Source organism: Peromyscus californicus, unplaced genomic scaffold (genome assembly GCF_007827085.1).
Source record: "Peromyscus californicus insignis strain IS unplaced genomic scaffold, ASM782708v3 Scaffold_8__1_contigs__length_139910024, whole genome shotgun sequence".
In the NCBI taxonomy this organism is placed as follows: Eukaryota; Metazoa; Chordata; class Mammalia; order Rodentia; family Cricetidae; genus Peromyscus; species Peromyscus californicus.
In genome coordinates this window covers 65,544,480-65,570,393 of record NW_026294606.1, presented here as the reverse complement: position 1 = coordinate 65,570,393, position 25,914 = coordinate 65,544,480, and the positions used below count along the sequence as shown (strand labels likewise).

General features: G+C 41.2%; 1 protein-coding gene across 1 annotated transcript in view; it reads left to right on the top strand.

Moving 5' to 3' along the window:
* The window catches only part of Nmt2 (N-myristoyltransferase 2), a 46,755-nt gene extending 20,880 nt beyond the window's left edge, over positions 1-25,875 (top strand). Inside the window, 12 exon segments of the mRNA XM_052727272.1 lie at positions 103-175; positions 177-239; positions 4,767-4,911; positions 8,615-8,733; positions 8,826-8,917; positions 9,023-9,139; positions 10,927-11,097; positions 12,320-12,428; positions 19,274-19,444; positions 21,883-22,050; positions 22,315-22,452; positions 22,979-25,875. Of these exon segments, the coding sequence (XP_052583232.1) occupies positions 103-175; positions 177-239; positions 4,767-4,911; positions 8,615-8,733; positions 8,826-8,917; positions 9,023-9,139; positions 10,927-11,097; positions 12,320-12,428; positions 19,274-19,444; positions 21,883-22,050; positions 22,315-22,452; positions 22,979-22,999 (1,387 nt within the window). The 3' untranslated portion in view covers positions 23,000-25,875.
* The last annotated feature ends 39 nt before the right edge of the window (positions 25,876-25,914 follow it).

Sequence of the window (25,914 nt, the reverse complement as noted above, 5' to 3'; positions counted from 1 at the left end):
AGATCACATATGTTTTTCTAAGTAATGGCTTTTATGCAACTCAGTTTTATATAATGATTTTTTTCCCTTTGGTTTGTTTTATCCTCCTTACATTTCCTACAGAAGCCCTGGAGGGGACTTGGGAGCAAAAAAGAAAAAGAAGAAACAGAAGAGAAAAAAGGAGAAGCCGAATTCTGGGGGGTACCAAGTCCGACTCTGCATCTGACTCCCAAGAGATTAAAATTCAGCAGTCTTCAAAAGTGAGAGCCTGTTTTCTTGCCACAGTGTTGCTTCACAATGCAGAAGAGATGGGTTTGGGCAGGGTAGCCCTTTGGGCTAGATGTGTAGCTAGTGATTCGTTTGGCTGTGTGTTGAATGGCACTAGTAACTGGAGGGTATTTATAGCCTCCCTGAAGCTCACTGTGGCACCCACATAACCAAGAGGTACATACTGGGCTTCTCTGTATGTGTATAGCCACCTCATTTCTCCTTCTCTGTGTAGTAGTCTATAGATCATAGTCATAGAAGAATGTCTCCCTGGGAGCCTGGTAGGAGGTTTTTGTTTTGTTTTAGTTTTGGTTTTGTTTTGTTACACTTAATCTGTGATTACTTTTAGTTCAGAAGATATTCACATTTTAATTTTTCTGGGTGTCTGTCTAATTACCTGCATAGCACAACGCCATCTGGCAGCAGATTTCAGCGGGAGCAGCCATGGGTAAGTCTTCTGTTGACTTTGAATCAGCCTGGTCTCCAGTGGCTGTCCCTCATGCCATTGCTAAGGGTGGGGAACACCTCCTCATGTTCTCCCTTAGGACACCCCTATTTTAGAGCAAACTTTTTGTTCATCTGGGTCCCATGTTGGCAGATAGCCTGCTGAACAGAGGGCTAGTTGTGCTGTACATAGGTCTGGTGATGTAGTTGGCAGTCACCCCTGTTTGTGGAGATTCCTCCTTCCTGTCACACAGGAGAACATAGCCCTGGTGGTATAGGAAACCAGAGCCAAAGGAGCTGAATAGAAAATAACAAGATGACTTTGATGGCTGTAGCTTCAAGTAAATCTTTCTGGGCAAGTAGCACCAAGACCTGGCACGTGGCCTTAACTCCATTACTCACAGTATACTGCATCTCTTTGAGCCTATTTCCTTATCCTGGAAAGCCCATTTCCTTCCCCCAGTCTGTAGAGCTGTCATGAAGTTAAAGTGAGATCCTTTTTATTGAAGGTTGCCTTGTTTTCTAAAGTACAGAGCACATGGCAGGAGGCAGCACCTGCAAATTTTGTTTATTTCAGTTTTTTATATGAAGTTTATGTCATATAAATCAGTCTGTGGGTATTTTTTGTTGGTGGTGGTGCCTGCTTTATGTGAAAGGACCAGGAGTCTGCGAAGGGTAATGCCTTGCCCCAGTTTTGCCTTGAGTGACTGAGGGAGAAAACAAAGGTGAATCTTTCTCCCTAGCTTTCCTCTTGGTCTCAGATAATCAGTGTTCCACTAGACATAACTTTCAGGGCATATCAGGAAACAACCATCAGCTTGCAAATATTTTTCCCATTTCTTAGTGTTGCTTCAGCAGATAAATGCATCACTTACCTGCAGTTGTGGGCAGCTCTTTGCTTCTACCATGCCATTGGCTTTACCCATCCCTTTTCCCTCAGAGATTCTTAGCACCTCACCTCCACTCTGGGCACTGAAACTACAGCCAACTGAGTGGGAGGAACTACTGCTAGTGTATATGGTAGAGAGTTTGTTTTTTAAACATTAGAAGCTAATGTTTAATAAAACAGTGCTTTTGTCTATTGCATTTTTTTTAAAAGCTGGGGTTTCTCACTCCCACCTCTCCCCCCTTTTAAATTTATGGCAGCTATAGATAATGCCATACTATTACAGTGGACTATATTTAGAGAATTATCTGGTCTACATTTAAGGATTAAAATTAAAATATTTATTTGGATTCTTAACAGATTTCTATAGGTGGTGCTGGGGATTGAACCCAGGGCCTTGTGCATGCCAGGCAGGCACTTTACCGCCTGAGCCACAACCTCAACACTTTGTTACAGATATTCTAGTGGCAGAAGACTTGGACAGATTTTTCCTAAGGTATTTAATATGGAAAATAATAGACAAAGAATGTAGCTGATACTTAGTATTCTTTAGGAAACAGATATGGAAAGAAAGAGGAATTCCTGCCTCTTAGGTAAGAACATAATAGTGGGCAGTTAATTGGGGGCTAATACAAATTCTCGCCTTTCTCCCCAGGTGGTGATACTATGGAAGGTGAATGGATAGATTTAAGAATGTATCATAAGGTGAGCGTGGTGGCGCCCGCCTGTAATCCCAGCACTCAAGAGGCCTAGGCAGGAGGATTGTGAGTTGGAGGTCAGCCTGAGCTACATAGGGAGACCTTGTCTCAAAAAAGAAAAGAAGAGTAATAATCCTAGGGCTGGGGGTGTGGCCCAGTGGTTGAGTATTTGCCAAGCATGATATGCAAGGTTTTGCATTTATTCCCTGGCATCTCAGAAATAATCAGAAGGTCTAAAAAAAAAAAAAGATTCACTGTGAATTTCCTTACTTTGACATAAGTTTGAAAATTGTACTTACTTGTACCTATTTTCGGAAAGCACTTAAATAGTGAGCATTGGGATATAAATGTGTCACAAATGGCCATTATTTTAGCACATGAGTCAGCTTGGTAACATTGAGTAGGTAGCACATATAAACTACTCTAGGGTCTTCCTGGAGCTGGAATATCATTGGCTCCTTCAGAACCAAGATGCTGCTTCATGATTACTGCAAAATAATTCCCTTTTGGTATGTCTTGGAAGATTTAACTCAACTATCAGAAAAGAAATTCACTATAACAAACTCAGTACAGGCTCTGTAGACAGGTTTATTTTTTTAAGCTTAGATTCTACTTTGCATTTTCAAGTCAGGTTAAATGTATCTTCAAGCATTATTAGTTGAACTATGTTATAAGCTTGATTAGTTGAACTATGTTATAAGCTTGGTTCCTGTTGTAGGTCTCTTAGTAGACTGGTGGAAGTTCAAGTGGTTATTAATTTTCTTATCTTAGAAATCAGTTACTTATAAAGTGTTGGAAAATAAAACAGACCCAAGTTGTTGTTTTTTTAATGTAAGAAAAGTTTGAATTAAAACTAATTCACGTGAGATTATAGATTTGAAATTAAAACAATTTACATATATCAGCTAAGAATAGCTAGATACATACTATTTTGTTGTTATAAGAGAATTACATTACATTTGAGTATTTGTGCTTAGTAAAATGAACAACACGACTGAAAAAACAGGGCCACATATTGTGGTTCATGCCTGTAACAGTTCTTATTTGAGAGGCTGATGCAAGATCTCAAATTCAAGGTCAGCCTCAGCAACTTAGTGAAACCTGTCTCAAATTAATTTTTTTTAAAGGCTGAGACTATAGCTCACTGGTAGAACCTTGCTTGTCTAACATGTATGTAGCTCTGGGTTCAATTCCTAGTACCACTTCCAAAAACGAGAGAAGGGAGGGAGGAAGAGGAGAGAGAGAAGGAATACAATGATTAGAACAGGAAAGTATTCTCTTTAATTTATGAGTCATTAAGATAAATATGGCTCTATTTTTTAACACAGCTTCCAGACTCAGCAGTGCTGAGTGGGAGCTGAGTGGAGGCAGTAAGCTGTTGGCCTGCTCCAGTTAGACTTCATAGCTTTGTCTACTAGGTAATGTCAATGTCAAGAACCTGAAGAAACCCGGTAAATAAGGCCACCACGGGACAGCCTGTGTTTTGTACTTTAATTAGAGAAGTTTCTCAGGTTATAAAGGGCTTGTTCAGTTTCTTACAATCACAATGGAAAGTATTATTTGAGTGGTATCAAAATCCTAAAACTCAGTTGTTTTACATACGGGGCAGGGGAAGGCCACTGAATTCTGTATCCAGTCTCAGGTCCAGTGTCTCATTTTGAATGTAGTCCCAGTGTATTATTACAATTGAAGATTAAATAGATGGAGAATCTGCAAGAGAAAACCAGGAATATTGGCTTTGAGAAAGGAATTTTGGAATTTAAAAATATTGCCCACTTTATTGATAAGAATATGTTTTACCTAAAAATGAGGCTAGTTTCCCACACTTCTGTTGGGAGAACAAGCAGTGGTTGTTAAGAATCATGATTTGCAGAGAAAAGCTTCTCTTCTGCCTTCTGTCTCAGGGTTCCTCTAGTGTGAGAAGGGTTAGGTGTAGTCCAGGAGGGAGCAGTATCAGGGTTAGTGGTTTCTTCTTAACCATTTCCTTCCCAGCGTAGCCCTAAGGTTCTCTTTCTTTTTCTTCTCCTCTTTCCCTAATCATCTCTTGTCTGTCTAGTTTCTGTTCTAGAAATTGTTTCCTCTGCCCCTCCATTGCTGCCGCAGAGCATTAACGCTAACAGCGCAACCGAGGCTCCTGGCTGCCTGGCTGCTGTGTGACAGTAATGCATGCCCTGCATGTCACTCTTTGCCTTCTTTTCCCAAAGGAACAGTGGGACCGGCACAGATGGGCGGGATCCTGAAGCAAAGGGTGCTTCTGTGTACTTAGCATTCCCAACCCTCCAGACTCCCCTTGACACCACAGCACAGTGATAATCTGCAACAGTGCAGTTGTTTCATCTCCATGTATTCACAGACAGCCTTCAGCAGGCTTCCAGGAGGTGGGGCAGTGTTTAGGTGTTGCAGCCTCTGAGGCCAGTACACAAAGTTGCCCTGTGTTCAAAAGTGGTGACAGCTTCTTCATATCATGTGTCTCTGTGTCTCTGCTGTTCTAGAATCCCACCATCCCTATTCAGAAGCTACAGGACATCCAGAGAGCAATGGAGCTGCTGTCTGCATGCCAAGGCCCAGCCAGGAACATTGATGAGGCCACAAAGCGCAGATACCAGTTCTGGGACACACAGCCAGTACCCAAATTGAGTAAGCTCATATGTGTGTTTCCACAACCCAGGGTGAAGAGACCTCACTTAGTCTTGTGTCATACACTCAAAAATGAACACAAAAGCTAGTATCTGTCTTCTTAAAGTATAGATGCTAAGTAGGAACATGTGTTTTCAATAACACTGATTGTAGCCTAATTGCTGTTTCTGTTACATTATCCAGTTTTCCCGAATTTGAAATGTGTATTATATATATTATAATTTCCTATTAAACTTTTCTATGTGTATGTGTGTAATATATACAACGGACTGTATGCTAGGATATATGCTGTATATGATACATAACTATACACTATATTCTTACAGAATGACTAATATATAGTATATATAATATATAACATATATACTGTACAGAAAGAGATTTGGGTTTTTTTGTTGTTGTTGTTGTTTTTTTTTTTGGTTTTTCGAGACAGGGTTTCTCTGTGTAGCTTTGCGCCTTTCCTGGATCTCACGCTGTAGCCCAGGCTGGCCTCGAACTCACAGAGATCCGCCTGGCTCTGCCTCCCGAGTGCTGGGATTAAAGGCGTGCGCCACCACCGCCCGGCTGAGATTTGGGTTTTTTCTCTTCATTCCTGTTCTTCGCTTTTGATCTTCATGAAGTTTTTTTTTCCTATGTATTATTGTATTTTTAAGATTTTTTAATTTTTATTGTATGCTTAATGACTGTTTAGCTTGCATGCATGTATGTGAACCATATGTATGGTTGGTGTCCATGGAGGCCAGAAGAAGGCAATGGATCACCTGAAACAGTAGTTAAAGATAGTTGTGAAGTACCATGTGGGTACTGAGAACCAAATTTGGGTCCTCCGCAAGAGCAGCCAGTACTCTTAACCTCTGAGCCATCCACTCTAGCAACCCCCTCTGTCTCCCACTACATTATTTTTTTAGCATTTCTTACACCTCAGGTATTCTAAAGGACTCAGAGAAAAAGTTCCCAATAATATCTCACTAAACAGATAATTGTGTACTTCTTCAGGATTCTGAACACACTCTAGGGTGTACTAATTCAGTATCATATTCGAGTTAGGGTGCCCTTGAAAGTAAAGGCCTTCATGGGTCTCTGTTCATGTAAAGAAATAATGGAGTCTTGTTCCTAGCACCAGGCCTGCTCCATCAAATTCTACTTAAGACTTTTCCCAGTTAACTTGCTACAGACGTAATTAATTACTTTTCTTTCCCATTTTGCAAAGGTGAGATTATAAATAATATAAAAGTGTTCAAATTACATGACAGTATAAGTGTCCTACTTTGATTTAGAATTGTGCCTACTTACATTTTGATTATTTAGGTTCCAAACAGCATAGAAAGGGTCACTTACCATCTAAAACTCTAAGCAGCCCAGTTATATACAGATAATCCATTTTATTGTGATAACACAAGAGTAATGTTTTTCTGAGCATTGAAGTATCAGTTATATCATCCAATCCTTTCCCACATATATCCACCCCAACAGCTAAAAGAGATGGCATCTAAGTAGGAGAGAAAGGAATAAGAGTGAAAAGTTGGGAGTATGCCTCAGTGCTAGAGCACTTGCCTAGAATGTGTGAAGCCCTGGATTCATCCCTTGCGGTGGGATGGGGTGGGCATCTTTTTTTTCTTTCAGTGTCTAGAAATGTGTCTGATAATAGAGGAATATTCTTTAGAATGAATTTACAAAGTCTTTAATGGCACTTAATTAAATGAGTATTAGCTGAAGGATTTAGATTTATTGATTTTGGTGAATGTGGTTCACAAAGCTTCTTTTTGCCCTCCAGAGAAAACACCTGACCACAGGGCTTCTTTTGGGAAAGATTGCCTGGGGTGCATCCTGCTTTTCCTTCTTGCTCTGAATCTTTTCAAGGTTCTCGGAACGCTAGAGCTCTTAGTGCACTTCAGTTCAGTCAAAGACCATATCTGGTGAGGGAGCCATAGAGACTGCCTCTCTAGTTCTGTCTGGGGTGTGGCACGGTCCAGGCTAAAAACACCCAGCTGTTCCAAGTTATCTGCATGGCTCATCTTGTAAGAACCAAGTGTTGTACAGGCTTCATTGGGGACACTGTATAGGAGTGACCAGGAATTGGGCCATATGGCCTCCTGGGAGAAAGTCTGAGGAGCTGGTGAAAGTTGTGCACTTTTTGTAGAAGGATTCTGTGACCAGATAGATGTACCAGATCCTTACTCAGCAAATGGTAAATGCCAGGTACAGCATGGGGTCAAGAAGTGGTGGTGGAAAGTGGGACAGAGGTAGAAGGAGTTGTATAAGGTAATCAAGCACAGCAGAGGGCTTTTAGATCTTTCATAGGAAAAAACTTTAGTTATTGAAAGATGCTGTGAGAAAATGACTTGTGAACTGAGAAATTCCCAGGGACGAACATCTTAATGACCAGAGGACAAGGCCTCAGCAAAAGGGAATGCTCTGAACTAGGACAAACAGTAAGGTCAAGGACTATAATACTGGGAACAAGGACTGTGGAGGGTATGAGAAGATGCCAGGCAGGCTGGAGCCACAGGGAAATGTGCATTTTATCCCAAATACAAGACATTTAATGTAGAGAAAGAATTGGAAAAGAGAAGTTAAGGGCTGGGCTGATAACTCAGTTTGTAGAGCGCTTGCCTGCTACAAAGCATTGGGTTTGATTCTTACCATTTTATCAACCAGATATGGGCTACATAACAAGTTCAAGGCCAACCTGGCATACATAAGACACTACCCCCCCAAAAGAGTAGGAGAATTTAGAAGTTACTAGACATGGACTGTAGTACAGACATGGCTAGCGGTAAAGGTGGTGTGGTAGTTTGAATGTAATTGGCCCCCATGATCTCAGGGAGTTCCATTATTAAGAGGTGTGGCCTTGTTGGAGTAGGTGTGATCTTGTTGGAGTAAGTGTGGCCTTGTTGGAGGGGAGGTATGGTCTTGTTGGAGGAAGTGTGTCACTGTGGAGGTGGGCTTTGAGTTCTCATAGATGCTCAAGATACTGCCCAGTGCCTCAGACCACTTCCTGTTGCTTGTAAGATGTAGAACTCTCAGCTCCTTCTCTAGCACAGTGTGTGCCTGCACGACGCCATGTTCCACCGTGATAATGGACTGAGCCTCTGAACTGTGAGCAAGCCATCCCAATGAAATGTTTTCCTTTATAAGAGTTGCCTTGGTCATGGTGTCTCTTCACAGCAATAGAAACCCTAACTAAGACAGGTATGGAAAAGTTAATCAGTTTAGAAATTTGTGTTAGGCTTTGCTGCTGGGAGGGTCAGAAGTCAGCTATGGCCTCCACACCCTCAATTTGTGGAAATGAAATGAAAAAGAGAGACCATTTCCAAAGCTGTTGTCTCAAGCCTGTGTCACTTACAGTTGTGGTTGTGTACTGCAACCTAGGGCTCAGGCTAACAAATCACTTTATAATGTCACTAGGTGACATTCAGTTCCTCCTTCATTTTAACTGGTGAAATAAACAGTCCAGAGGAATCCACAATAGTAATGTGTTAGTTATTTCTACATGTGATTATTAATAAAGTTATATTACTGCTATTGTTATATAATAAAGCATATACTAATATAGCTGCTATTACTGTTACTATTATTAACTGGATTATTTTGAGCCCAAATGTCCTAAGTCTGAAAGTGTCCTTTAACCTCTGTTGCTGACTGTTTGGGATTCTCAGACTACTGTGAAATGTAATAGCCTCTCTTTTTCTTTTTTCTCCAGATGAAGTCATAACATCTCATGGTGCAATTGAACCAGACAAGGACAATATCCGCCAGGAACCGTATTCTTTGCCACAAGGTTTTATGTGGGACACTTTAGACTTGAGTAATGCTGAAGTGGTAAGACTTTAATTCAACACCTGCATTCACAAACATTGTGTCTAAGGTGCTTTCTTAGACACCTTAGACAGTACACTTGTTTTTTCTTGTAGCTGAAGGAGTTGTACACATTGCTGAATGAGAATTATGTGGAAGATGATGACAATATGTTCCGCTTCGACTATTCGCCTGAGTTTCTTTTGTGGTATGCCTGGCTGGTCATGGGTCATTGATGGATTGTTGAATCAGGAGGTCTTGTTTTGTTCCTGTGTTCTTGGATAGTGACTGGTGTGTCTCTTCTCTACCTCAGGGCTCTGCGTCCCCCAGGCTGGCTTCTGCAATGGCACTGTGGGGTCCGAGTGTCTTCAAATAAAAAGCTAGTAGGTTTCATAAGTGCCATTCCAGCAAACATCCGAATTTATGACAGGTATGGGTTGGAGCCTGTGTGCGCCCTCCAAAATATAATTAAAACAGGCTTTAAAAAAATACATAGTACAGAGCTCAGTAAAAAGCTCTTGATATGTAAGCATGAGGACCTGAGGTTGGATCCCCACCATCCGTATTAAAAGCCAGGTGCCATGATACATGCCTGTAATCGTAGAATTAGGGGAGCAGAGACAAGAGGGTGGGGGATACCAGGAGCTTCTTGATTGGCCAAGTTACTTGAACCAGCAAGCTCCAGGTTCAGTGCTCAATCCTGCCTCAAAAAAAAAAAAAAAAAAAAATTGTGGAGAGCCATCGAGAAAGACACTAGATGTTTACCTTTGGTGTTGCCGGCTTGTGCTGTGTAGTAAAATTCTGACTCAAAAACCAAAGGACAGGAGATGTAGCTCAATTGTAGAGTACCTCTCCAGCATGTGTGTGGCTTTAGGCCCCCGGTGCCAAAGTGAGTAAGTCAGTGATTACTCAATGTGGCTGTTGATAGTAAGATTGCTTGGGAGAGCTGTTTTGGAGCTTTTTGTACACTGATGCTGTAAAACTGAAAAATTCTAATAATTAGATTTATTTAGTTTTTTTTTCTTTTTTTTTTAAAGGTAAAGGAAAATTTGGACCAGAGATGAGAGGACAGTGCTGTCTTTCTATACCTCCATCTGTCCTACTATACCTCCCTCCACTTTCCTATCCATCCTGTCCCTCTCTATTTTTCTTTTACTCTCTCTGCCTCTCAATCTCATACATACACACACCTGTATTTATGTATATATCATGTACATAGAATTAACAAAGCCATCAACAGGTATTTCAGGAAAAAATAGCAATTTTAAAGGAGATCATAAACTCTCTCCAGAGGATAAGTGTGTTATTTTTTTGCTCTGGGTTGTCAGCTCCAAAAGTCAGCTATCCAGCTATGAAAGCCAGAGGTCCAATAGCTAATATGTCTGTTTACCATAGTGGGCTGCCTAGCTGACTGATAAAAGTGTGTGCTCTCAAGAACACTGTGATTTAAATAAAATGCATGCATACCTAGAGTCAGAATTGAGCTGTGAAGCTCTGGGACACTTAGGGTAGCTTGAAATAGTGTCATTTCTGGTCTGATCAATGCCCTTCTCCAGGGGTCTTGGGCAGTCTGTGTCATGTTTGGAACAATACTTTGCCATTTCTACACTGGGTTATCCAGGAGTGGGTGGAATACTGTTTAGTTGGTTTTTTGTGGTGGTGGTGGGGGGGTTGTTATTGTTGTTTGAGGTTTTTTTGTTTGTTTTTTCTATAGTTTTATATGTTGCAGGAAAAACAAATATAGGAACACTTGAGGCATATCAGATCTAACATCTAAAATTATAATAATAGACCAAAGTTTTAAATTCTAATTGAGCTGGGCGGTGGTGGTGCGCGCCTTTAATCCCAGCACTCAGGAGGCAGAGGCAGGCAAATCTTTGTGAGTTCGAGGCCAGCCTGGTCTACAGAGGAGATCCAGGAAAGGCGCAAAGCTGCACAGAGAAACCCTGTCTCGAAAAAACCAAAAAAAATAAAAATTAAAAAAAAAAAAATTCTAATTGAGATCAAGAGGCCAAGTCTCCCTGGCCTAGAGTTGATCATTTTGACAGTGGGTATAGAAAATGGTGTCTGGTCTGATTTTGTGAAATGCCTGCACAATGCAGTATTTTTCTTGAATATATGTTTTGGGATGCTTTTTATGATCTTATTCTTTGGCACTTTATGAAAGTATTGCCTTGCTTTTTTAAGTGTGCTCTAATTGTCCTATCTGCTTATCAGTGTGAAGAGGATGGTAGAAATCAACTTTCTTTGTGTCCATAAGAAACTGAGATCAAAACGGGTAGCCCCAGTGTTAATTCGAGAAATAACCAGAAGAGTGAACCTAGAAGGAATCTTTCAGGCTGTGTATACTGCCGGAGTGGTTCTTCCTAAGCCTGTGGCCACATGCAGGTAATAGCACCACACAAACATCAGAAGTTTCCCCTTTGCCAGAGGTGATGAGCTAGAATCTTGCTAGAATTGTTCTCCTCTGATACAATCCACATGGATTGGGCTTGCTGAGGATAGGAGTTTGTTGGTAACTGAGATGGAGACAAAACTAGAACCACTGAGTCCAGTATTCATTGTACCATGTAGCCCTCTTGGGTATTAAAAGTAAAATTTACCCACCAGTGATGCTGGATTTATGTCTGCTCCATTTGATGTCTGGGCGTGGGGAAACCTATGGTGTTGCAGTCTTGAAATGCCCATCCACTGTCACACTGTTTCCTTCGGCATCTAAACTCAGTTCTCTGCTGCTTCACAGCACTGCTGAATGTGATGTGTCGTATCAGTTTAGAAGTCCAGGTGTTCTTGTTGGCTAAGAAAGTGTGAGCTGTTGTCATGACTTCTTACCTAACCAGGCTCTCGGAGGTTCCTCTAGAGGGACCGCAGTCAGACTGTTACCGGTTTAACCTGCTTTCCAGACATCAAAAATAATCCCCTCCGCAATTTCTCTTGACTCAAGTAGGATGAAACTTGAATATAGTACAAAATATAAAATTTCTATAACTTAACAAATTATTACATTAGTAAATAAACAGAAAAGGGCATCACACGTATATTTCAGGACAAATAATGTATTGTGTACCAAAACTGAAATCATATAAATTCAAGAATTTTCTCAGAGTAGTTTTCTTTGATGGGTATCTGTTATAACAGATACTGTTTATTTTGCAGGAGTATATTCATGATCTTAAACTTCTTGGTTTGGTTTGCCTCACATAAAATCATGAGGCTCATTAAAAATTCACATACCTCTTATTAAATAAAATACAAAATATTGAAAATTTAATATTCTGCTGGGCAGTGGTGGCGCATGCCTTTAATCCCAGCACTCGGAAGGCAGAGGCAGGTGGATCTTTGTGAGTTCGAGGCCAGCCTGGTCTACAGAGCTAGTCCAGGACAGGCTCGAAAGCTACAGAGAAACCCTATCTCGAAAAAAAAAAAAACCAAAAAAAGGGAACATAACTAGCAATGCAATTCAATTTTATCAGTCAGTTTTTGTCTTTCTTTAAAGCTTCAAATTAATGCATAGGAAAGGGTCAGTGCCAATAGTGCTCCTGGTATAGCATAAGTATTAAATAGATGCTTCTGGAACAGCTAAGACAGTGAAACATCCATTGTTTTCCAGGTATTGGCACCGATCCCTAAACCCCAGGAAACTGGTAGAGGTGAAATTTTCTCACTTGAGTAGAAACATGACCTTACAGAGAACGATGAAGCTGTACAGACTTCCGGATGTAAGTAAGAGGCACGTTCAGCTCTCTGAGTCTGTAACCACTGAAGCTTTGAATGCAAAAGAGCTGTATTAACGTCAGACTGAAGCTGTACTTATATCTGGGAAAGGAGAATGCCATAACAAGAATGGACGATGTGGGACTCCAGAGCTAGGAAAGTGGGGAATTTACTCAGAAAAGCTTTGTTTCTCAGTCCTTTTTAAGTTCATGGGTTTAGAGTTGTATGTGACTAAATACAAGCCAAGGGAGTTTGACGCTTTTTTTTGAGTGTTGTCCCTTAATGAGGGAGAAAGGTCCAAGCCACCCCTGACTTTTTTTTTTTTATTGTTATTAGTGTTTTTGTTTGTTTTCGAGACAGGGTTTCTCTGTGTAGCCCTGGCTGTCATGGATCTGTCTCTGTAGAGCAGGCTGGCCTCAAACTCAGAGATCCACCTGCTTCTGCCTCCCAAGGGCTGGGATTAAAGGCGTGCACCACCATGACCCGCTTTGCCCCATAGAATTCAGAGTTCAAGTTTAAAGGAAAGTTTTGGGAAATGAAAATAATGTATTCATTTACTTCTTTTTTTCTGCTTTAGTAATTTTTTTAAAACTCTTTTTAGACATTCTTTCTGTATAGCTCAAAGTGACTTAGAACTGGCTGTGTAACCTACGCTAGACTTAAAATCTTAAAATCTACCTGCTTTAGTATCTCAGAGGCTGGGGTCACAGGCGTATAAGCACCATTCCTGGAAGTTAACTTGTTTTATTTTGTTTGGTGTATGTAGTGTGTGAACATGTTCATAATGTCTGTGGGTGCCCATGGGGTAAATATGCATGTGAAGTCGGGGACTGACGTCATTGTCTTCCTCTGTCACCCCATTGTATTTATTTAGGGGGTCTCTCACTGAACCCACATTTGGTTAGACTAGCTAGCAAGCTTACCCTAGAGGTTCCCTATCTCTGAATGCTGGGATTACAAGTGGGCCACCAGACCCATATGGGGTGCTGAGGAACCTAACTCCACTTCTCAGATTTGTTCAGCAAGCGCTTTATGTTCTTCCCCTTCATCCTTTTAAGCTACTAGAGTCACAATTTTAAAGATTGCCATAGTATAAAAAATTTAACTATAGTTAAATGATGTATTGTATATCATTTTTGCTGATTGTCACAAACTGAGCAGCTTCAAACAGTATGGTTTTGTTTGTTTTTCAGAGACAGAGTTTCTCTGTGTAACAGTCCTGGCTGTCCTGGAACTCACTCTGTAGACCAGTAGCCTCAACAGAGCTTAACAGATCTGCCTGCCTCTGCCTCCTGGGATTAAAGGTGTGCGCCACCACTGCCTGACTTTTTTTTTTTTTTTCCAAACAGTTAAGTTTAGGGACTGGAGAGATGGCTCAGCGGTTAAGAGCACTGACTGCTCTTCCAGAGGTCCTGAGTTCAATTCCCAGCAACCACATGGTGACTCACAAATATCCATAATGAAATCTGGTGTCCTCTTCTGGCCTGCAGGCATACATGCAGGCAGAACACTATACATAATAAATAAATAAAATCTTAAAAAAAAAAAAAAAAAGTTAAGTTTAAACCAGTCATAGTGACACATTCCTGTAATCCTAGCACTCAGAAGACTGAGGCAAGAAAATAAAAAGTTGAAGGCCAGCCTGGGTTACATAAAAATACCATGTTTTGGGACTGGAGAGATGGCTTAGTGTTTAAGAGCACTGGCCTCCACATGGTAGCTCATGGCCATCTGTAACTTCTGGCCTCTGTAGCTGCCATATACATAGTGCACAAATAATACATGCAGGCAAAACCCTCATACATGTAAACAATTAATTAAAAAGACATGTCCTGCCTAAACAAAACAACATGCACACTTATTTTCATATGTGTTCTAAGGAGCAGGCATCATTTAACTGAGTCTTTTGCTTCTAGCCATCTGGGTGTTAGTCAGCGAGGGCCAGAGTTTTATACACATTGGGGAAAGATCCACTTCTCTCTCGGCTCATAGGATTGTTACAAGGATTGACTCAATCTTCTGGCTGGTGGGCTGAGAGCCATTTTTGCTTGTCACTTGCCACAGGCTGTTCTCAGTTCCTTGCCACGGGGTCTTCTCCATAGTGCACCCCATAGCCTGGCAGCTTATTTATCTCAAAGCCAGTAAGAACAGTTTAGAGAAGGGGGAGTGGGGGCTGCCAGTTAGATGAAAACCAGAACTCTGTGCAGCCAAGTCCTGAAAGAGACCTCCAGTCACTACTATTGATTGGTTAGTAGCAAATCACAAGTCCCTCTGTGCCCAGTAGGAACAGTTCACACCAGGCATGATCTATAGAAGTGGACTGTCCAGACACTGTCAGCTGTGGATAAGATCTTTGATTTAATGTTTTGCTATATGTGAATTGAAATTAAAACTGCAGCCATACCTGATATTTTTCACCAGGAAGGAATGTTGTTCCACAGTAGTCTCCCAGGCCTCTGAATTAAGCACAAAGCAGTCTAGCATATGTGTAAGGAAAATAGTCACTTACATGGAGGCTGCCTAAAATGGAACAAAGGAAAAACAATTCTGTTACCTATCCCAAGTTTTTTGGGGGCTAATAAAAATATAAGGTGCTGAAAGTACTTTAGACTAACTTGGCCTTTATATTTTTTTTGTACAAAAATTACACAGATAGCAAAGTTTGGTAAATTGATGCTGAATCACTAGCCAAGCTTTTGTTCTAAAAGCAGGCTTTGGCATGTTCTTTACAGTTGGCAGGGCTCTTTCTGTAGCAGCCATGTCTTCAAAGGGTTGGCCTTTTTGCCGAGTAAGCTTAGGTTTATAATATGCTTTTACATACATAAATCAATTTATTCTTACAGCTTCAGAAGTTAGTACTTCTTATTCCTGTCATATACATGAAAAACTGAGGCTTAGGAAGGTTGACATGTAGCCCAGGCCATAAAACCAAAAAGGGTAAGACTGGTGATTTCCCGTCCTTGACTGCAAAGATTTCCATTAGCCCCCTTTCCTCATGCTGCTTGCCCTCACTCACACAGCCCTGTAGGGTGCCATGGCTCAGGCCCACAGGTGTCCTACTGTGCGGTCAGTACTGTACACATGAGAACAGAAAAGAACAGTTCTCAAGGTCCAGGCAGATCTCTTTGACATACGTGGTCTACGCATCTTTCTTCTTTTTCAGGTATGGGAAAGAGGAATGAAGAGTAGTCTAGTTTCATTCTGTTGCTGCGAAAAAAAGTTGACTAGAAAGAGCTTTGGAAGGAAAGGGCTGATTTGCTCAGACTTCCAGGTCACAGCCCATCATTGAGGAAAGTCAGGGCAGGAACTTGAAGCAGGACTGTTGAAGCAAGACTCATCGAAGAATGTTGCTTACTGGCTCATTCTGTGCCTTGGGTCCAGTTAGCTTTCTTTTTTTTTTTTTTTTTGGTTTTTCGAGGCAAGGTTTCTCTGTGTAGCTTTGCGCCTTTTCCTGGAACTCACTTGGTAGCCCAGGCTGGCCTTGAACTCACAGAGATCCGCCTGGCTCTGCCTCCCGAGTGCTGGGATTAAAGGCATGTGCCGCCACCACCGCCAAGCCCAGTTAGCTTTCTTACACAGACCAGGCCAGCCTCCCCAGGGATGGTGCTGCCCACAGTTGACTGGTCCCCCTCCCACATCAGTCATCAATCAAAATAATCCCTCAGTTACAGATACAAGCCAACATGATCTGGGCAATTCCTTGATTGAGGTTCCCTCTTCCCAGGTAACTCTAGCTTGTGTCCAGTTGATCATATAAACTAATTAGCATAGTAGTTGGTAGAAAAAGAGGGAAGAGAGCAAAAGAGATAAAAGTACAGATAATAGAAAATTGAAAGGTGCCAACAGCAGTTACCCTGGAGCCTCTTGATTGAAGATAGATGGTACAGCTGCTAACAGTCATGCCACTTGTACTGCTCAGCATAAGGGAGCCTTCTGGAATAAAACTGGCTCCATGGCTGTTTCATTTTTACCATTCCCATCATCCCCCCCCCCCCCCAACCCCCCAGACAGGTTTTCTCTGTGTAGCTTTGCGCCCTTCCTCGAACTCACTCTGTAGCACAGGCTGGCCTCGAACTTGCAGAGATCCGCCTGGCTCTGCCTCCCAAGTGCTAGGATTAAAGGCATGTGCCACCACCGCCCCACTCATGACCATTTTCTTACAGTTCTTGTTTCTGTGTTTTAGGCATAGACTTCCAAACCTAGGTGCTGACATTTATCAGGCCAACATTGTGCTAGAGAATGAACATTTGTAATCTCATGCACTTGCCTAAGCAGTCACAGGATGGCAGGTTATTATCCCTATCATAGAAGTTGACGTGGAAATACAAGATTGACATGTGGAGTCTGCTTTGTAGGAGCAGAGCCAGCCTGATAACTCATTGTGGCTACTATTCCCCAAAGGCTAGGCTTACCCAAGAAATATATCTTTCTGTGTCTCCCTGCCCTTCAGTGTGGTTGTTTATTTGAAATTGAATATTAACAAAGTTGGAGGGAGGAGGCTTAAAAATAAAGGAATTGGAAGTAGCATGTCTATGCTTTGTGCTGTTAAAAGGTATATGCTTGCTAGGGCACATTAAAGCATGTGGCGTGTTCTATGTTTAATAGCACCAGATGATCTTAGTACTTAGAAGCTCCCTTCTTAATCATATTAGTAACCATAACCATTGCTGCCACCTCTGCTCTAAATCGACATGGAATGTTTGACAGATAACACTTATGTTTTTCAGTGGAGCTCTTGAGTTTTCCTTATACAATTATACAAGCTTCAGATTACATGGAATTAAAAAAGTAATTGATACTAGTTGATGCTGAGAAAATATCTGATTCAGACACAGAATTTGCTTAGGAAATGTAACATGCTCCCATTAACTAGGAAAATTGCTTTATATTGAACCCCAAAAAAACAAGCGTTTTATTCAATTATACAAAAGCATCCTATTTTTAACCTCAGTTTGGGTCTCCCCACTTATTCTTGAGGACATCTATAATTGTCTCATCTATGAAGCATCAGAGCTGAAAATACTTTGTTTTTCTGTGCCACTGAAGCAGGACCTTTTTTGTGCTGTTCAGGCCTTCTATACTGAGTGAATAACCTGGCCCAAGAGAAAGTAAATTTAAGTGACTTTGGTCTAAAGGCACATTTTAGATAGTTTTGGTCTTTAACTAGCATTCAGAAATGCATATTTATCTTACTTATTTCCAGGTGGGACTGGACGTTTCTTTTTGCAGTACTAGGATTTAATCCAGGGTCTTATATGCAAGCACTTGACTGGACTGGATGTTCCTAATCATTTGAGAGTCACAAAAAGTTTCAGAAAAGTGTGAGCAGTTTATTCAGTATTAGAGATTTAGTTCTCCAGCTTTAGATAATTAAATGGTGTTTTAGTTGAGGTTCTGTATGTTTATAAGCTGTGTACCCCATCCTTGAATAGTTCATTGTAAATGCTCAGCTGAGATCCCTTGGGCCTGTGAGTGTAAAGCATGCATTGCTAGCTTCCCTGCCTTCCCCCACTAACCAGTAATCAGTCAACACTGTTGGTCACAGAGCCTTGGAAATACCCCCTCAGCCCCCCCCCCCCCCCCCAGTAGTAGTTAATTGTAGCTGGTTTTCCTTCTTGGACTTCTGCATAGGGTCCTTCAAAAATTATAATGATCTCATTCTAGGAGTTTTATTGTTTAGATTTTTTTTTAATTTCCTTATTTAGTTTGTGTGTGTGTGTGTGTGTGTGTGTGTGTGTGTGTGTGTGTGTGTGTGTGCATGCATGCGTGTGTGTGCATGCACGCGCGCATACAGGTCAGAGAGCAACTTTGTAGAGTTGGTTACAGATACACACCACTACATCTGACTTTTAGGAAAATGTGGGTTCCGGGGATCAAATCCAGGTTGGCAGACTTCTTTGGCAAGTGTTCTTACTGCTGAGTCTTCTCCCAGGCTCTAGGGATTTTTAGTTTAGAAATATTTACAAGTAATTGAGAGCAAAAAAAGTGTATTAGCAGTATTTATGTTACTTCTTAAAATTATCCAATATTTTTTCAAGGGGAAAAAGCATAAAGTTTGATGCTATTACTCATGTCTGTTAAGTTCTTGGTATAAGAGCTTGTAATGTTCCATTTGGTTTGTTTGGATAAGATAATAGGACGCAAGCTGGGCGGTAGTGGCACATGCCTTTAGACCCAGCACCTGGGAGGCAGGCAGATCTCTGAGTTCGAGGCCAGCCTGATCTACAGAGCAAGTTACAGGACAGCCAGGACTACACAGAGAAACCTTGTCTCAAAAAACCAAAACAACAGCAGCCAAAAAAAGAAGATAGGACACATTGCTTATCAGCTTTATCTTTGTGGGAGTGCAGGCTGTCATACATTTGCCAGGTACACCGGTGGAATTCAGAGGATAATTTGTGAGAGTCACTTCTCTCCTTCCACCATGTGGGTCCTGCGAGTTGAACTCTGGTGCTCAGAGTCGGCAGTGGGCTTCTTTGCCCCCTTGAACCATCTCACCAGCCCTCATCATCTTACTTTTTATTTTGACAGCCAGACTCATTAAATTGCCCAGACTGGCTTTGAACTCACTGTATAGCTCAGTCAGGCCTTGAACTTGCAATTAATTCCCATGCCTCATCCTCTCAAGTAGCTGGGATTCTGTAGGCCCAGCCTTTAGACCAACTTTGGGTTTTAATGGAGTCATGGTATACTTCAGGCTCTGATTCACTAAAGCAGGTCTGGAGCCTCCAGTTCTAAAAAGTTCCCAAAGGTGCTGCAGGCCTGTGGGCCACACTTTAAGCACAAAGTAACTTCATTTTACTGCTCTTCATTGCCGCTTGTGCCTTTTCTTTGTTTTTCTTCTAACAAGGTTACAAAGACTTCAGGTTTGAGACCAATGGAACCGAAAGATATCACAGCAGTCCGAGAACTCATCAACAACTACTTGAAGCAGTTTCATCTAGCTCCAGTGATGGATGAAGAGGAAGTGGCCCACTGGTTCCTCCCCAGGGAGCACATCATTGACACATTTGTGGTGGAGGTAAAGATGAGCTGATAAAATAGTCCTGAGAACAGGTTAAAGCTTTGAGGAGGCTCTCACTGTGCTGGTGGCTTGCCTCCATGACTCACTGCCTCTGCTGGCCCTGCACAGCTGCTTATAGTCCTGGAATGGAGCATTTTCACCATTGCTACATGGAAGTTAAGGTGCTTTTCTTTGTCTGCTGTGCATTTGCTCTCCTCATTTTGAAAAGCTAGTAACTAGTCTGTGCCTCCTCCTAGATAGCTATGTTCCAGAGTTGAATATTATTGGGGCTTTTGTAGAGCTGGCTGGATCTGAACTGCCATGAGTTGACTCAGCCCCTTAACTTTTGTTGAATGGAGGGAAGGAAAAGGAGCCATCTAAATACTCTGACTGTTGCTTAGATGGGTGTAACATGGTTTTTCAACCTTTTTTACAAAACTTGGACTTGGTTGTTTAGATGATGTCTCACTTGGAAGCCCAGTGGGTTGAAGTGGAGTTGAACTGAGAAAATGGAATTTTATTTGGCAAGCAATTTGAAGACAGTGGAGAAGGCCAATTAGAAGTGACTGTAGGGTTTGTTTACATTACTTGTAAACAGAACTGTTACTTAGCACTGTCAAGCAGTGTCATAACTTAGGATCACAGGTCCAGTTAGGGCAGTCTCGGAGAGACTGACCCATGGTAAGGATGATCCACAAGACGTTTCTGAAGAACCAAATGAGCAGCAGGCAGTTTCAAAAGTTATATTTCTAAAAACTCTGTACACAAATCTTTTTGTACCCGTGTGTCTCCAAAGCCTCATGAACTGTCCATTCTCAAGACTTACTGTCTAAAGAATTATTCAGAACTCCAAGAGCTTCTACTCGGATGGATTATATCAGTAGCTATTTACCATACTCAGTAATACAACAGTAGTAAATCAGTTGCATGGTACCTAAAGAACATCCATACGTGAAAACTAATTTTTCTCAAACCACAAAAATTAGTGAAAGAGTAATTCCACATTAAAAATAGTGTGCCCTTTCCTTGGCTTTGCTTTCAATTCATTGTGACATACTGCCTTGATTGAATAACATAAAATCCCATGAAATACTGAAGATTTGAAAATCAGTGAATAATTTAACTCTTCGGATAATTGTTGTTTTTTTCCCTTGTGAGATGGGGTCTCAGTATGTAGCTAACTGGGGCCTGCTGTGTATAGCTCAGGCTGACTTGTAGATTCTTCTTATCTTATGTGTGGGAGTGTTTTGCCTGTATGCCTGTCTTTGCCTTTGAAAGCCAGAGGAGGGCATTGTATCCCCTGGAACTGGAGTTGCAGAGGGTTGTGAGCTTTCCTGTGGATGCTGAGAAGAGAACCTGGGCCTCTGGAAGAGCAGCCAGTCCTCTTAGGCACTGAGCTGTCTCTCTAGCCTCTGGTTTTAGACTGTTGATCCTCCTGCCTGAGCTTCCTGGTTGCTGGGATTAGTGATGTGCACTATCACACACAACTCTTTTCAGATCATTATAAATACTGTTACTTATCAGTGAACTTGCTGTTCTCTTGATCCAAAACTCATTGGTATGTCGTCCCCCATCTTTGTCCTCTTCCTCCTCTCTCTGTGCCCCCTCTCCCCAGCACAGTTTTTATACACACTAAGCAGATTCCCTACCACTAACTTACATCTGGTTCTTTGAATGAATTTTATTTACATACAAGGTTGCAACATCATGCATTGGCCACTTGGGAAATACTGACTTACTGGGTTACACAGAACTTCCAAATATTGACATTTCATTAGATAATATTTAAAAATTACATTCATGGATAAGACCTTTGTCATCAGAAAGATTATAAGGTACCATATGGTAGAGGATATGATGGGTTTTTTCCTTCTTTAAAACTTCAACGTAGACCCTGAAAGCTCAAGCAAATGTTATTAACAAACAAGTCTTGTCAGTTTTTTCCTAAAGTAACCAGCTCTCATTATTCACTTTTAAGAAAAGGTGTCAGATACCAAGGCTGAGTGACCATGTGCTTTGAAATAGTGTTCTATTCACCACTGGGTAGCTAGCTTGGCATACAGCTCTGTTTCCTCCTGTTAGCAGCCCATGTATGCTTCAGTGTGAGTGGGGAAGGCAGCCTCTGAACCACAGCTTAGAGGCTGCAATCTGTTTCTGTCACTGTCCTGTCAGCATGGGCATTGACTCATCAGTTGGCCTGGAGAAACTTTTCATTAGGACCTGCTTTGGAAGAGCTTGCACATCTCCCACTAGCACTTTGAGTAAACTTCTGTCCACTTGTTGGTCTCTCCCCAGCATAAAGGGCTCAAACTGGGTTACAGAGAGGAAAATCTCAGTTGTTGCTCCTTATTTGGACAGAAAGTTGGGTGTAAGTCATAAGTCAGCATCAGTTAGCCAAAGAAAGAATGCTTGTTGGAAGAAACACTCACTTGCTGTTGCTTACCTCTGTCTCTCAGAGCCCCAGTGGGAAGCTGACTGATTTCCTGAGCTTCTACACACTCCCCTCCACGGTTATGCACCACCCAGCTCACAAGAGCCTCAAGGCTGCCTATTCCTTCTACAACATTCACACAGAGACACCCCTACTGGACCTCATGAATGATGCGCTCATTATAGCCAAGTTGGTGAGTGTCGTTGCTTTCTGTACTGCATGGTTCTCCCTAAGCAAGTTAACTTACAGAAAGGTCCCCTGCAAGAGCAGTGTGGCTCTTTAACCATGGTGCCACCTCTCTAGCCCCCTTCCCTAGATGTCTTCATAATAGTCTTCTAAGATGGTTCTTAGTCTGTGGATTTGTATATTTAAGTTACTGGAGAGGAATTGAATGTTATACAGGAGTATATACACAATACATTAAGCCCTTGGTATTTTAAACTTTTTATATTGGCAGAAAGGATTTGATGTATTTAATGCACTAGACTTGATGGAAAATAAGACCTTCTTGGAAAAACTCAAGTTTGGTGTAGGAGACGGGAACTTACAGTATTATTTGTACAACTGGAGGTGTCCAGGGACAGACTCGGAAAAAGTGAGTAAGCTTATTTTGTCAGCCCCATACCAGCTTCCTTCAAGATAAAGGGGGGCTTTTATCTATTTTCTAGTGTTTTTAATCTCTCTCTCTCTCTCTGAGTATGTGTGTGGGGGGGTATGCGTGGGTGTGGGTGAGAGACAGATTATAAATGGAATCTGTTAACTCAGACAGTCTCTACTACTATAGGATGAAGGGGACTTTTTATTTGTTTTTTTGTTGTCATTGTTTTGTTGGTGGTGGCTTTTTGTTTTGTTTTTTCTCTGTGTATGTATATATGATGTGTGGTCACATATGTGCTACAGCATATATGGAGATCAGCGGACAGCTTTGAGGAGTCAGTCAGTAATCATCTTCTACCAAAGCTCCAGGGACTGAACTAAGTAAGGTCAAGGCTTGTGTGGCAAGTGCCTTTACCCTCATAACCAGCATCATAGCCAAGGGGACTTTTTAAAACACAGATACACAGTATTATAACTCAATTTCTTCTTCCATTTGGTCTTATCCCATTTTTTCCTTTCTTTAGGTTGGACTTGTTCTACAGTAGATGGATATGTTACTTCTAGAAGGCTGACATTCTCATTTGTTAATATTCTATTTAGTGAGTCCTGGAACTGCCATTCCAAAGAAGAATAAAAGCACAAGTTGAGTGAAATTGAAGTAGTTGCTAACAATCAGAACAGATGGCCAATAGTACACATTTCTAGTTAGGATGTTGAAGCCAAACTCTGCTGTTGACTGATGCATGGGAGGGATGAAGGTGTCCACAGAGCTCTCGTGGTAAAGAGAGGATGTTGTCCTTCCACTCTAGAAGTGGGATTGCTTCTCTATGAACCAAACAGAGGTGGTGGCATCATGTTAAGAAAACCTCTGCTGTTAGGAGAGTCACTGCTGCTTTTCTGTTTGTTAAGTGGTGATATACTTGTATAGCAGAACAAGGATCCATATGTGTATCACCTTACATGCTACTGGGAATGTTTATAGAATTGACATATGGTAGATAATTACGTATGGAGCAATATGAAAATGTACCAGTGACTTAGCACATTTATTATTCCATAAGCATAGTAGCCAAATCAGCAAACACACAGGTCTATCCCATAAGCATAGTAGCCAAATCAGTAAATATGCAGGTTTGTCCTTTGCTCTTCAGCAGGTTAGTGGATTGTTTCAAAAGCCAAGTTCGGGGCAAATGTTCAACATGCCCACTAAAGAGTACACACCTGATTGACCAGACCTTGCGGCTGCTTGCAGTCTCATTTCTCAGCAATGACAAGGATGTGTAAGGGAAAGGAAGTAAAAGCTCTAAGGTCAGATTTAATGCCCGGAGGAGTGTAGGAGTGCTGTCAGCACACAGATGGTCTGAATGTTTTTATTATGCACAATTGCACATGTTCCCTTATGCTGACTTTAATTTATCATGAAAATTGTCATGCTAATGGAAAATGTCTTACTTGTAAATACGTATTCATAATTTTGTTACTGATGTTGTTTTTACCTAGAATTTGAAAAACAAGTTTCACAGTGTACATATATGTATATGCTGCCACTATCCAAGGGAAAAATAAAATACTAAACAAGGCCATTGTATAGACTGGCCTTTGAGTCAGATGCCACTAAGTAGATACTTCTTCCTGCCTTTACTCCAGTGCCTCTGCTCTAGTCCAGAATGCTACTTCAGACATGGCGTTTCCTTCCTGGCTAGAAAGGACTCACCAAATGTTACTTTTAGGTCGAGTCTCACCTGTTGGCTGTTCTGTACAGCTCACAAGCTGACAGTGGTCATTAATATTTTGAATGGTTGGGGGGAAAATGGCCCAAAGAATGAAATTTGTAGCATGCAAATCTTATGAAGTTCAAGTTTTGTCAGAATACAGCCACATCTTCATTTATGACCTACCTATGGCTGCCTCATGCTACGAAAGGAAATCAAGTAGTTGTGACAGACTGGAATGCATTGCCTGCAAAGTTAAAATATTTGCTGTCTGGCCTCTTACCATGTTTGTGGACTAAGGTCCTAAGAAGTAGGCCACAAATTGTGCCATCCCTGATAGCACCACTGGAGGGGGCACTTGGGCCTCACAAGTGGTGCAGAAGTGGGACCAGTACTGTTCCTAAAGACACATGGCAGATTTCTCATTTCATGTGGTCCATGACCGACTATCTGACATTTTTAACAGAACACCTTCAGGAAATAAAACTACCTATTCATTGGAACACTGTTTAGAAAGACAGCATTAGGTAAGTGAGTTTAGTGAATCTGGATTTACAGCTCTCTGGGAATTGTCTCACTCATTGTTTATGTCTTATACAAATTGAGTTTTCCGATTAAGAATTGCCAGTCAGGAATTTTTTTCATGGGCTTCTTTACCTCATGAGGAAAATGTTAAACCATCCCTTTAGAGATTTGTTTACTGCACATTGCAGTTGTTACAGAACTCATCACTTTAAATACACTAATAGTTCACATTGATATATTCATAACTTAAGCACATGACCGCTCGATATTTCAGAAAATCAGTAACCAGTGCAACTGCTCAGATATAAAATAGCTGTTAAAACCAAATATAAATATGACAGTCTCCAGAGTTGTTTTTAAGTTACACTGCCCTGTCTTTATATCCAAAATGTGCTATAAGGTTTCTTTTCTTCATAAAATGGAAATTTGTCAGTAAATGGAACAAAGGTGGCACAGCCCATGAGTTCAGCCAGAACTTGGGGTGACAAAGTTTTCATATCCTATGTGCTTGCTCCTAAATTACAGAATGACTTTCCAGACACATGATAGATTTCACATCCAAAGCACTGACAGCTCCATTTCCTAGCCTGAAAGACCCATTGAATCTCTCTTGCTACATTTCACCTAAGTTACTACTGTAATTTTTGCTGTTAGTTTTGGAGGTTTTTTTTTTGTGTGTGTGTCTCTTTTTGTTTTGGTGCTGGGGATCAAGCCAGGGATTGTGTGCTAATAAGTACATGTTCTACCACAGAGCTGTACCCCTATTGTACTTTTGATAATGTTCAATATTGCAAGGAACTTAATGATGTGCAGGGAGGGAATTCTTACTGAAATAACCATATCAGGCTTTTTTTTCTGCATCAGTCAAGCCTTTCTCCATGCCTGTGTCAATGCTTACCTACAAAGAAAGCCAAATTACTACAAAGTAAAAATGGTATGCCGCTTTTGAAGACAGTGTGCTGCTTAGCATTTCGTGTCTCTCCCTTACAACTAGGACCTTCTCCAGTTGTTTCATCCACCTTATTAGACCATGTCTGTGGCCCATTTTCCAAGTTTGGTAGAGAAATGTTAAGTGCTGTAGGAAACTGATGTTCTTGCAAGCAAACATTGTACCAGCCTTGAAAGCAGTGAATTTATACACGCATGGACATTAGTCTCAATAAACTTCGGTTTTGTTAATCATTGTTTTTGAGTGTTTTCCCTACTTCATGGTTTTAAGTTTC